This window comes from Urocampus carinirostris, chromosome 3 (genome assembly GCF_059441175.1).
Source record: "Urocampus carinirostris isolate Australia breed hairy pipefish chromosome 3, RoL_Ucar_1.0, whole genome shotgun sequence".
Classification (NCBI taxonomy): Eukaryota; Metazoa; Chordata; class Actinopteri; order Syngnathiformes; family Syngnathidae; genus Urocampus; species Urocampus carinirostris.
In genome coordinates this window covers 48,586,299-48,599,901 of record NC_142351.1, presented here as the reverse complement: position 1 = coordinate 48,599,901, position 13,603 = coordinate 48,586,299, and the positions used below count along the sequence as shown (strand labels likewise).

Genomic DNA, 13,603 nt, shown 5'->3' with positions numbered 1-13,603 from the left:
CATACGTAAGATCTCTGATGAGACTCATAGTAAGTAAAGTCACACAACAACACATGCTCACACAACAGTAACTGGTGGTCGCGGATGCGGATTACCCTCTACTAATCTTATAGTTTTAAAACCAGCACAGATTGGCCCCGTCATTGTCAGTTTGAATTTAGCATCTCCATGTGTTGCCATTGTATCATTCTAATCTCATAATCACTAGCGTGCATCACTGAGTTCATAAAATTGAAGTTGTGTCAACACAAAGTATATTAATGGGAGCTGTAATTCTGCAAGTTGTTGGTGAGGGTTTTCAAAAGTCTGCCTCAGATAGTGTAAATATTCGTATATATTATTGCCTAAGGCAGAATTTGGAGACGTTTTATGAAGCCAAAACTCCAGTTCGAAACCCTAAAACCAATTAAAAACCACTAATATGAGGCTTAGGGGGAAAGAAAAACGTTGGGTTGGGATGTCAAGGGAGGTTAGGGGTTAGAGTTAGACATAAATCATAATATATAGCCAAAATCCTAATTTGAACCCTTGTTTGAAACCCTAAAAATGCTTTGAAACCACAATCTGAAGCCCAAACCCAGTTCGAACACTATGGACGCTTTGAAACCTAAGAAAAACCTTTTAAGTCGAAAAACTGTTCGGGTATGATACGCCTCCAGAGTGCAGCGACTAGGTTTGGAATTGGGCATAGGTGTGTCCAATAACCACACACCTGCCCTTAATTATCATTATCCACTCTCTTTGGTACCGTGAATGTTTTTTTTTGTGTTCTGATTCTTGTTTGGTCGGTTTGTTAGTTGTTTGCGGCCACTTGTTTTTTTGTTCATTACATTTCCCATATCAGGATATGTTTCTGGTTTGGACAATGGTCTTATTTGGTTTTGTTTGTACATGTCATTTGTTTTGTGTCCTCTCGTTCGTTTGTTACTTTGTTCCTGATTTTGTTAATACATAATATCCTTATTTTGAGCACCCTGAAGGAGAAATCCTAGTTCAAAAGTCTAGAAACAAATAATAGAATATTGTGATTGAAGTTGCTTGTTTTCTGAAATGCAATTTTTAAAAATGTCATACATTCTGGATTTATTATCAATTAACTGAAATATTACAAGTAATTTATTGTTTTGATGTTGCTGATTATGGTGAGAACTCTAATATCCCAAATTAAAGTATTAGAATATCATGAAAAAATGTACTTGTCGGGTTTTTAACTATAGTAGTAGGGTATTCAACTAATCAGCAACATTAAAATTATAAAAAGCTTTACATCTATTGCAGCCTGGTCATCCTGGAAGGGGGATTACCTCATGTGCGCTCCCTTCTCAAGGTTTCTTCATATTCCTCATGCAGAGGTTTTGAGTTTTTCCTTGCATCAATGAAGGTTTTAGATCAGGGGATGGTGTAATAATAGTATGTGGTTTGCAATAATCTGTGGTCTGTGCAGTCCTTTAAGAATTATTTTGATTAAGGGCCAAACAAACAAATATGACTTCGCTTGACTGGATTAATAATGAATTTAGAATGTCTGGCATATCTATCTATCTATCTATCTATCTCATCTCATCTCATCTCATTAGCCGTACCGCTTATCCTCAGTAGGGTCGCGGGGGGGCTGGAGCCCATCCCAGCAATCATCGGGCAGTGGGCAGGGTACACCCTGAACTGGTTGCCAGCCAATCGCAGGGCACACAGGGACAGACAACTCATTCGCTCATTCACACCTAGGGACAATTTGGACCGGCCAATTCACCTGAAATGCATGTCTTTGGAATGTGGGAGGAAACCGGAGTGCCCGGAGAAAACCCACGCAAGCACGGGGAGAACATACAAACTCCGCACAGAAAGTCTGGAGCTGGATTTGAACCCACGACAGGTTCCCATGACATGAACTGTGCCGCACAAGCGCTAACCACTGCGCCGCCGTGCTGCCATCTATCTATCTATGGAATCAAATTTGCTATAAATATTTTCCACATCTTACCCTAAATGTTCTCCAGAGAGTTCCAGGAGCTCGATCTCTTCAGGGCCCACCTCGTCCACCCCGGTGTGCCTCTGGGTCACGCTACAGCATCCCATGATCGTGTTCGAACTTCTCCCCTTGCAGAACCTCAGCAACGATGCTGCGAGCGCATCTCCCCACTGCGTGTTTGCCACACTCCAACCAGACGCAAACACACACAAAAAAGCCCTAAAAGAGGATATAAGGTAGAGAAGAAAAGGGGGAGGGGCAGCGACTAATCTCCAGTTCCCCCTTTTTTTGTAGCGTTTTCTGTTTCTATCAAATCCAGTCCATCAAAGGTGTTCATGCAAAGGAATCGAAGCATGAAAATTGATGAGGTCTGTTCTTTCTTCCTATTAGTTTTCTCACTTTTGTGTTTGTTTATTGTTTGCAAAAACTCTTCAAATTTAGATGACCCAGCTCAGAAACACTGTATTGTTGTGTCTGCGTGCAACTTCCCATTCTAACTTCCAAATGGGATGATTACGAGATGAGTCAGCAGGCCGTCAAAAATGGTTAGAATTGCACTAACATGGCAGAAACATTCGGTCACGTTTTCTGCATGGACTTCTTTTTTGCCACATTATTACCGTGTATGATTCCATGTTGAGTGGTCGTACTTAAACTTTAAAATTAAAACGAAAGGATTAGCTTACAAAATTAATTTGGTATGTCATCCTTAGTCTGATTAATCAATAGTGTATCATTAAAACAACTCTGTTGGTGGTGTGATTATGCACTTTGACCCCATCCTGTTATTATTTTTATTGGCTGAATGGGTAGCTCTCCGTGAGACTAAGCCCAATGAAATCTGCCTAGCAACAAAGTGCACTAGCACAATGTTTGTCGGACTTTCTGAGCATATGCACAATTTTTTTCATTTGAGGGATACTGTGTAATATTTCACCACTAGATGTCACTGAATTTTGTTGAGCAACTGAAAACAAGTATAACAAAGCACAAGAAAGAAAACAAAGTACAGAGACTTAAATTGACCACATTTTTCTTCTCATTTTTCTGCCCATTCTTTCAAACATTTTTGTTTTTTTTGGGTGTACACATAGCAGCAAGATAACGGACAATCGTGTCAGCTCCCTCTAGATCTACCCTCATGTTATGTAAAATAAATACAAATGTTTTGACCGGAAGGTTTTTTTAAGTGCACGTTTATATGACAATGTATCTACTTTTGCTTGTTTTTCAAATCAATTTTGTTAATTCTTTTAATAAAAAAATTAAGTTTTTTTACCTTTAGGAGGCCCTAAATAATACACAATGTATCTTTAACAAAGCTCAAAGTAGACAGTCAATTGACAATCATATGAGATCAAATCCTGGCACCGGTTTTAAGTAGTTGTTATGTAATTGTACATTTTCACGTTGCCTAAATTGACAGTGCAAAGTTTTTTTATTCATTTTTCTCAACGTGGCTCAGGAGGTAATCAATGTTATTCAATCTGGCAAATGATTAAATCAAAGTATTGAATTTTACTAGAACTTACCCAGTTTTATAGTTTTACTCTATTACTTCTTTTTCTAGGAAAAAAATAATAATACTTAAACTGAGCAAAAATGATCTGCCTGTGGAGCAAACTTATCTTTCTTTTCGATATTCTTTAATCAGTTGATATAAAATAAAGCCACCAATGCCCAGCATGGATTATCTTTGAGCAGGGTACCGTTTGATGAGCTTTTAAAATTAATTTTTCCCCTTCCTTTTCACCCTGCAGTCTAAAATTACCATTCTTGCAGTATGCTAATGTGTGAAACTCAAAAACATACCTTTTTATAATATTATAATAATATAAACACAATTTTGCAGCTAACCATAAATAATTCTTCAGATCCTTCTATAAAAATAAACAATACAAGTATCACATTGGTTTCTTGGTATTGCAAAGTGTGGTCTCTCTGAGGTTGTGGTCCAGAATTAATGGATTGTATTTATTCAACACTATATGACCCTACATACAACTCTTTGTACCTTTAGGTTGAATTGTGTTACTGATGATTTTATGCTGTTTTTAATATTGAACACCTGCATAGGAGATCACATGGAATGTCCAATTGCAAAACCGCGCTAGGGTAGGGTATGTATAGATGGTGGCACGATCTGGTTTTGCGGAAGCTTTCAGAAGTCCTTGAAGAGCGGAGAATGGAAGCTTCCAAAGACCATCCTTCCAAGATGCAAGAACTGATCACCATGATGTGACTTTAACTTAAGGGTGGGCCTTGGTAGGCAGCTCAAGTTTTCACCAGAGATAACCATCCCCTCTCTAAGGGCAGACGTCATCCTGTGGTTCGCTGCAAGCAAGACAGTGAGCCTGGCAGAGTTAACCGCCCCCATGGGAGTAGAGGCTGCATATGAAAGAGAGTCAAATACACAGCCGAGTGTCAAGAAGCGGGTTGGGCAACATGTATCTACCCTGTGGAGGTTAGCTGCAGGGGATTTGTCTGAACATTTATTTAACGACTCCACAGAAAGGTTGGAGTGAGTGGAGCAAAAATGAAAAGGGCAATAAGGGACCTGGCAGAAGAGGCGGAAAAAGCCAGCATCTGGTTATGGCTGAGAAGCAAGAACGGGTCATGGAGGAAAGAAAGGTCCTATGGGTGGCTGCTGGTGGTAGAAGGGAGACGTCACTGCCATTGCTCTACCACCATGAGATGTTCTGGGATTAATGGAGCGAGATATGAATGAAAGGTGGCTCCCGGCTGATGACCCTGCAGTTACCATTTGGCACTGGCAGCGGTGGGTCGGATGGAAACGCTATACAGGTAGTTCCTAACTGTGCTCTAATCGAAAGGAAATTACACTTACAACGTAGGCCTGTCCCCAAGCACTGACTTGTAAATATCCAATTTTTTTCTTTTTCAGTCTGTATTACGTGTTTATCTTTTTATCATTGATGTGGATGGATAGTGTTATGAGTGCACTGCAGTAAAGAGGTCTAAATATAATGGAAGCTAGAGCTCTTGTTGGTGATAGGAAGGAGTGGAGAGGTGTTGTGAAAGGATAGTAGGATTGTGGACGCGTTCTAAAGGATGGGCTGGGCACCCGTATGATGTGACAGATGATGTTTTTTTTTTTTTGCTATTTTATTTTTTCCCTTTTATTTCCCTTGTTTTTGTATGTTTGTCTTGCTGTCCGGCACCCCTCTTGAGGGATATGAGCAAGGTAGATAAATAAATAGATCTTAATATGGAGTGCCATGTCTAATCTCGTTGCAAACCTATAGTCCTATACGTTGTTATCGATGAAAATAGACTATTCTTTTCTACACATTTTAGACGTTTATTTACGTATGCAATTTTAGCATGAATGACTGTTGTACAATCTGTTGATGAGGCTGTAGCATTATGCACGGCAACCACAGTTTGAGCAGGTGAGGTTTGAAACCTCCAAACATGTTGGAGATGTCTCAGTTGCTAATGGACTGTCTGGTCTGAGTCTTTTGTCTTGTTTTCGAAATTGTAAGGCCTTTTTCTTCGATACTTTTGTAATCCGTGCCATGACGTCCGTTGTACAGGAGGAAAAACTCCCTCTGACCGGACAAAGGCAAGAGCCGCTGTCTCAGGCGACACTTGTTGAAGATCTCAAGAGTTAAATCTGAGGGGGAGAATCAAATAAACTGCAATTGAAAGTGAAAAATACGCTTGATAATGTTGAAGTAGCATACCCAGAGTCTCAGCTATAGTGCGAGGTATCACCTCTTTTAACACCTCACAGTTGACGTGAAGTGCCGGATTACAGTTCATCTCCAAAAGCCAAACCTTTGGAGAATAAAGAAAAATGTGGGCAGGACTAAAAGACTCCAAAAATATGGCTCACCCACCTTGAAGTCCTCATCCACCATAAAGTCACAACCAATCAGGTCAAAGAAACCAAGCCTGCAGTCCAGTTTGGTTTTGGCAGCAAGAAAACATTGTGTCATTATCTGCTGCATCCGCTTCTGAAGCACACATTAGGAAAAATAAAAAGTGTTTCTGCAAAATTTCCAGTTCGAAAATCAAAATATTAATGAATATTGATAGATAGATAGATAGATAGATAGATAGATAGATAGATAGATAGATAGATAGATAGATAGATAGATAGATAGATAGATAGATAGATAGATAGATAGATAGATAGATAGATAGATAGATAGATAGATAGATAGATAGATAGATAGATAGATAGATAGATAGAAATAATACATTTACCTGAATAGCACTATGTATTTCATAACTGTTTTCGATAAAAAGAGATAAATAATACTGTATCAGAAAGTTGTACTTATTCCCACTATGATTTTGAATGAGAACAACATACATAAAATACAATTGAAGAATAAAAGACTTAAAATGTAGATAAACAATTGATCACCAGCACAAGCAGTTTTGCTCATTTAATTAATTATTTTGCTTTTATTTTGTTTTATTTTTTAAATATTTTTGCAGTGCATTGTCTGACTTACTGTTAAAGCGACAAATAGATGAATTATCATATAAATCTGTATTTTCTTCAACACTTCTAGGTCGAAAATTTGCATTTATTCACCTAAAGGGAGCTTGCATAACAGTCCAAAATGTTACTGCTACGAGCAGTGATGGGCACATTACAAGGTAAGTAGGTGAAGTTTCACATTAATTCTTCCAAAAAGCAGCTGTTAGTAACTGACTTACTCCATACTAAATGGAACTAGTTACTAGGGAAATTAATTATTTCCGTCACTTTAAAAATAAGTTTATGTATGTCAAATAATTTGAAATTTTCAGGACAGTTTTTGAGTCAGTTGAATAGAGAACAACAGACAGGTAGGTGTGTTTTAGAACCTTGTAATATTTATTGCCTCATAGCAGCAACGGATTTATCCTACCCTTAAAGTACAACAAAAATAAACTGTAAACAATATAATAAAATATCAGTAGTAAACCAAATAGGTTTAATAAATTAAATCTAATCCAAATGGTCTGTTATAGGGATGGGAATTACGACTTTTTTCTAGAGAACTTTTTCAGCCTGGCCAGCTCTTTTGGCTCCTAAATGGCCCTTTTAAATATTATAATATTATAATATTACCATTTATAATGTGTTATTGTTAATGACTTGAAAAAGGGGGGAAACTTAAAAAAATAAAACAAACAGCAAAATGAACCCTTTATTGTTAACACTGAAAAACGCAGGGAACAAACAAAATCCTGGATACATAAATCCACAAAGAAAAAGATAAAATACAAAACAATTTTAACCCTCTTTGTACTCAACAAAGTCAAAGTCAACAGCACAGAATCCCTGAAAAAAACAAAACATTTTTACAGTTCCCAAAAGAAAAATAGTGTCTCAAAGTTCCCATTTCCAAGAGCTATCTCATAGAGCCGTTTCATTTGCGGACAACACAAGTCCGGTGCTGTCAAAACTCAGTCCAAGTTCGCCTTTTCTTTCAATGCATTAGTAGATACAGTATTCATAATCGCTATCAATCTGTATGGTAGTCGTTATTATGAATGGGAATATATTACAAAAAGACGTGACGTGAGAAATTCATAGGAGGGTGGAGAACTGCTTCATTCAAAGTAACGCACCGTTTTTGTCTGTCAGTAACAATAATAGTATTGTAACTGCGGAAAAAGTAACACGTTAGATTACCGCCTTAATGAAAAAATTAGACCGTTATATAACAGTGTTATTTATTACAGCGTTATTCCCAACACTGGTTACAGGTTCCCAAAAACCTCAAAAAGACTGGCCTAAAAATAAGAAGTAAAATTAACGGTTTTGGTGCCAGTGAGAGTCAGTAGTTTGTATTATTCTTTGTACTTTTTAACACTCTTTTTGGTTGCACGACACTATTCCTCGACATCTAGTGGTCAAATAATACACATTGTCCCTTGAAAGGATAAAAAAATACAGAAATCGTTAAGGTTGGTGTTGCAAACAAGCAGTGCCATTGTAGAACAGCAATGCAACGAGTAGATTACAACCTATTCTTTGCCGATACTGAGAGACATTAACATAATACAGGGTGTTTCAAAAATGATATCCTAGGAATAATAATAATTAATTATTGTAGAAAATATATGTATTCCCCTGTACTGACTCTCTCGCAAATGATTTGTATTTAAAAAGAAAAAAAATCATCTGCTGGAGACTGTTGCCCAAGATATGCTTCAGCGTGTTTGGCAGGAGACCTGACGTATGCCGTGTCTTAAGCGGTGTACATAATGAACATTTGTGAAATGTTTAACATGCTTTTGAACTTCTCATCCACATTTGAATACGTTTTATGATATTTAACATTAATACATTTTGAATTTATTTGTCTTAACCGTGTACTTTCTGTGATATTTACATCTCAAAGAATAAACACCATCTAAGTATCAAATGCCATGAATTGAGTTTTATAATGAAGCAATTTCGAAAATAGGGATAACCAATAATCCACACTTTTCATTATCATACTCCTGAAAAAGATCCCTCCCTGGATTAAGCTTAGATATCATCTTATTTTCATAGCATATTCATATTTCAGTAATGTACGATATGATACTAAAACATTTTTCCCCAGTGATTTAGGATCTAGCATTAGTTTGGTCACATGTCGTTGCATGTCAATGCAGAGTTCTGGCTCATCTCTGAAGAGTGGGATGACCATTTAAACTGAAAAACAACGGGGAACAGATGATGAAGGTTCTGTATCTGGGTCAGATCGGGAGGCTTCTCCTAACACTGGTAAACATCGAAACCAGTACTATCTGTTTCATGTGAGTGAGCAATCCCCTACCCCAAAACACAGCCTGGAGAGTGATGGGCACCACCAGGTTGTACTTACCCAGGACACACCACAGGAAATGGTGCTTCTACGACCCTGCTGGTTAAGGAATCCATAAACATAACAAGATAGTCTTAATGAGCTCAGGTTGTACCAATGACTGCTAATTGGTCCCTGCGAGAAGCCAGAAAACAAGAGCAGCACTCACCGTGAAGGTTGCCAGCACCCAGTCCCTTGGCAGATTCTTTGCAACCTGAAAGTGATCGTTAACATGAGCGTTTAAGCTCTCCATGGACCACACCGTCTCCTCCTTCATGTGCTCGTACTGAGGGTTCTTTTTCTGCACGTACTAGAGGCAGCCACCAGGAGACGCACATACCCACACATAACATAAATGGATAACTACTTGAAAGAGCATCATAATTCTTGTTGGCTTTTGTTTTGTGACTGTAATCCCTCGCTACTTCACGCTTCATACTTTGCGGCCTCAGTAAATCTTGGTTTAAAAAATATTCTGCAATCCCCAATTGAAAATTGCTGCTAGTATGGCCCGGCCACCAGAGTGTATTTTTGTTTTCATCAGGCCCGGTGGCTCCTTTTTGCCGGTCTCTCCACCAAAAAGTGAACCACATTCATGCGGCCGCTGATTACATAATGCTGCGAGGACAGAAGGCACTTTTGTCGCTTGCTGTTCTGGCCCACCTAAAATAAAATGCACGTTTGTGGTGGCGATCCATTGCTGAATGCAGAGGCTGGCAGAGCACTGTTTTTTTTCAGTTCAGGCCGCTAAAGTGTGCTATCGTGACCCACCTAAAATGAACTTCACAGTTTTGGCCACAATCCATTATTTCCATTTGAATATCCCTAAGAGTAAGAGCTGAGAGAATTTTTTTTTGTAATGTATGACAACTCTTTCTTCTGATATTTACTTCTAAAATGAACAGCGACTGTGCGGCCACGATCCATCATCCTTTATTGCATATTGGTCTAAGTGGGGACTGGCTGAGGTGCTTTTGTCCAGACAAGTGAATTTCTGGCCCGCCAAAAATGAAATACACGGTTGTGGCTGGCGCTTCTGTTTTTCAGTTTTTCCCTGCCTAAATTGAAAGGCAACCTTATGGCAGTCATCCATTTTCCCCAGCTGACTATTGTTTTCAGTGGGATCGAGAATACAAATTCGTGTAATGCATGGCGGCTCTATTTTTCTGTTTTTTCCACCTGAAATGAAAAGAACCCAGCTTGCAGTAATGCTAAAGGGAGAAGCAAAAACATGACAACCATGGAAACAAAGCTGCCAATGATCGATACATGTAAATAAGGCACCGGTATTGTTACTCTTGCTTAGTATTATGGCAGGCCTTATCCTCCGGTTGTCTATTTCTGGGTTCAGGGGGCCAGCAGAGCGCATGTTACAAATGGGGTGGGGGGCTACTTCGCAGGTTCTTGCACATTGGGTAGAGTCCCTGTCCCCATTGAGCGCCATAAACGAGGGATTACAGTATTGTTATTATAAGCGCTACCCAACTTGAAAACTGGTACCTGATTTGTCAAATGTGCTGAGAGGTTATTGGAAGTGGGGTCATAGAGGTCACAGGTCAATCGGGCGTACCCGTGTCGAAAGAAGACCATGCAAGGTGACGTGCAGGCGATAAGGAGATAAGAGCGCACATCAAACTTTTTTCCTCGTAACAGCAGCGGCCTCTGGATGTAACTGCAACAGGATTGAGGGACATATAGCTGACACTTACAGAGGAGTAGGGGCTTCAACATTACAATAACTGAAAATTAAACTGCAGATCTGGAACTAGCATAAAGGGGCAATCCGCTGAAAAGGTATATAACTCAATCGCTGTGTGGCATCAAAACAAAAATATATCCATCTCAAGACCAGTGGTGGGCCGTCAGGGCCAGCAAGGCATTCTTTGCTGGCCTAACATAACCAGATATCACTATTATAATTGTAACAAAAGTTCGTTTCATTTTGAACATATTTTTCAAAAGTATAGAATCAATAGTGCTAAAGTCTGAGGCCTGTAAGTGAATGGCACATGTAACTGATAAAGAGTTGCAATAGCAAATCAAATCCCGAGATGGTGACAATGGGGCCAGCTAGAAGACCTCATGTTGAACATGACATGTACGTGTCTTGTGATAGGATACTCACTTGAGTTAAGCGCAGGCAGATCAACCAAGCTACAACGTAGCTTTTTTGAGTTAAAAATATAAAAAATGTGCCATGTTACTAAATTGACTATTCACTATGGCTGAAGGGGATGACAATAAATATTTGGTCACAGATATACTTGCAAAAGCCATTTTCAAGATGGACCTGTCAAGAGAGGCAAGATCGCGTGGGGAGGCAAAAGTTTGAGGACGATTAATTCAAAATTCTTTTTTTTAAATGTTTGCTGTATTTTGCATAGTGACACAATTTGATTGCTGACTCAGGTTTATTGATGTTTAAATCCTCTGGAAAATAGCCTGAGTTGTATACGATTAAAGCTATGCGACTAGCAGGTGTGCGCACGTGTGTTTCTGTGTAGGATTTTTTGAACCATGATGCCATAAATGATGGTATTTGTAAGGATATTTTTTCAAGAAGGACTCAGTAGAACATTGCTGAAGGCCTAGGAGTAAAATGGACACCACTGCTCCACACACTTTATTAAGATGTGTACTCACTGTTGGACAACATAAGCTTGAGGGTGACGCTGTATCCTTTTGGCGGGAACGTTTTCGGCGTGTTGCAGCTTCAGCTTGAAGGCGGTGAAGTCATCTGCGCTCTTCAGCAGGAAGATCCCCCTGCCCTGGTTCAGACCATTGGGCTTGCAGATCCACATTGGACTGGAATTGGTGCTCGGTGCTGTCCAATGCCAAGAGGGGAATTTCATTACGAGAATATTGTTAGTATCCAAAACAGCACCATCTTATAGAGGGCGCCAGCAGACATATTGACTGGAGGATCCGACACCTTCCTTTAATCTACCCTCAATAACAACCTGCATATAATGAGTATGTCCACAGCAGAAACTGTCGGATTGTTGCAGGCCATTCAATGATTTTCCTGCATGCACTTGGTTCCTGATCCTTTCATGCTTGTCCTTGGTCTCAGGACTTAATGTTCCTAGTCAGTAGTGATGGGCAAAGTGATGCTTCGTGGCCCAATGAGACAAGTGTTGAAATCTTTCAGGCTTACTCAGTGTTTCATTCATATTAGCTCTTTAATGACCCCTACTGCAGCAGTGCAATATTGCAGATGTATTTAGTATTGTAATGCCGTAATGAAGACCTGAAGAATTGCTCATAACTTGTATTTTCTTTCAATGAATAAAGAAATCAATGCATATACTTTCAGAAACTGCTTTTTATGGATATTTGTTGGATGGATCGGTACGGAATTTGGATACTTTTCACTCGTTGACGCCATCTCCTGGTTTGTGCCATAATTGCAGCCTCTGTCAGTCTCTTCAGATTGCCCATGCAAGTACATTTTTCTTAGACATGCTAAAATAAACTCTTTTTTCATCTTTTTTGAAACTTGGGTTGGTGTTTGGACATATTCGAAGCAGGCTGCTTCTTACTTCCACCATTTTCATGAAACACTAACAAATAGAAAGAAAAAAAAAACACAGGAACAAGAATGACATGAAACTTCCCTCTCACCCCCTGCTTTTCTTCCCTAATGTGTTCCACCCCAAACACATTGGCTAAAAGTAAAATAAAAGCAGATAAGGCGCGGGGGAAAATAAAGCATAAAGGCACTTTGAACTCAGTTGGGCATTGTTAACACATGCTTCATAGAACAAATATTTAACTTTCAACTTTTTAAGGACTCTTAAAATGATGCCCCCCACCTTTAAGACAAACTATTGTCTCTAATGCAATGTGATTTAATCTATTTTGTCTCCTACCATCGAAGAATTAACTACCTTGTAAAACAACACCAACACAAACCAACACAAACTCTCAGAACCTACTTTTACTCGACACAAGATTCGACGGTTCGTTTTGCCCATCACTACTTGCAAGCCATAAGTTTTGTTCAGACTGTGTTCATCACAAACAAGCGAAGCGAGGGTGGTGATAATGTTTTTCGTTTTAGATTAAGTTTGTTTGTGTGTCTGTCCCGACAAGAAAAGGGAAAGGAGTTTAGAGCTGACCACCATCTTCTACACGTAGGCAGGAATGTTACCCGAGATGTGAAAAAAATCCCAAAATAGCTGACTCAGCCCTTTTGCTTTTGTTGTTTGAGCATTTTTCAGAGAAAGACATTCCACTCTCCAATTGAATATCAACGCTATCAAGGTTACCCAAGATGTTAAAACTGTCCCCAAAAAGGTTTTCAGGGTTTTGCTGACTCAGTAGCTTTTTCAAATAGACATTCTACTCTCTCAGACAAGAACAGCTTTCCCGTCCACCATTCTCGTTTTGTTTATCATTTGTTTTTTAACCCATTTTTGTTGATTTCCTTCCGACCCCCAATAATCTGGCCATTCACCCAGCTGTGTGTCTGGGCCTGGCTTCTCTTTTGTAAAACATAACCAATTTATCTATAAATGTAGGTTTTTTTCCCACCGCTAATTTTAAGGACATATTTATTCCAACCTTATAATAATAAATATAAACCCAAATGACAGCCTTTTTTGCCATCATATATTATGGCTATTATGAAATAGAAACAAGAAGGGGAGGAAGAAAACTAAGAAGTAAAACTGCATCGGATGTGGAACTCTTTCCAAACATTTTCCTTCCTCCTTGTTTGTGCTTCAGTCCTGCCCATGGCGCCTCATCACTATGGCAACAGCATGTTCCCCGGGTGATTTCATCAGAGCCTCACGGGAGGTGATGTGCT

At 39.1% G+C, this 13,603-nt stretch overlaps 1 protein-coding gene across 3 annotated transcripts in view; it reads right to left on the bottom strand.

Annotated features, from left to right (window-relative positions):
- Positions 1-13,603, bottom strand: part of LOC148369918 (protein polyglycylase TTLL10-like) — a 38,898-nt gene that overhangs the window by 11,235 nt on the left and 14,060 nt on the right. Inside the window, exons 7-12 of one of the 3 annotated variants that reach the window (XM_088332157.1) lie at positions 11,434-11,614; positions 10,291-10,462; positions 8,960-9,100; positions 5,833-5,949; positions 5,677-5,770; positions 5,036-5,606 (exon numbers count right to left, since the gene is read on the bottom strand). In XM_088332157.1, the coding sequence (XP_088188283.1) occupies positions 5,419-5,606; positions 5,677-5,770; positions 5,833-5,949; positions 8,960-9,100; positions 10,291-10,462; positions 11,434-11,614 (893 nt within the window). In that variant the 3' untranslated portion in view covers positions 5,036-5,418. Of the gene's footprint in view, positions 1-1,981; positions 2,189-5,035; positions 5,607-5,676; positions 5,771-5,832; positions 5,950-8,959; positions 9,101-10,290; positions 10,463-11,433; positions 11,615-13,603 lie in introns of those variants that run through there. The other 2 variants (XR_015850063.1, XM_088332158.1) reach the window with 2 other exon arrangements.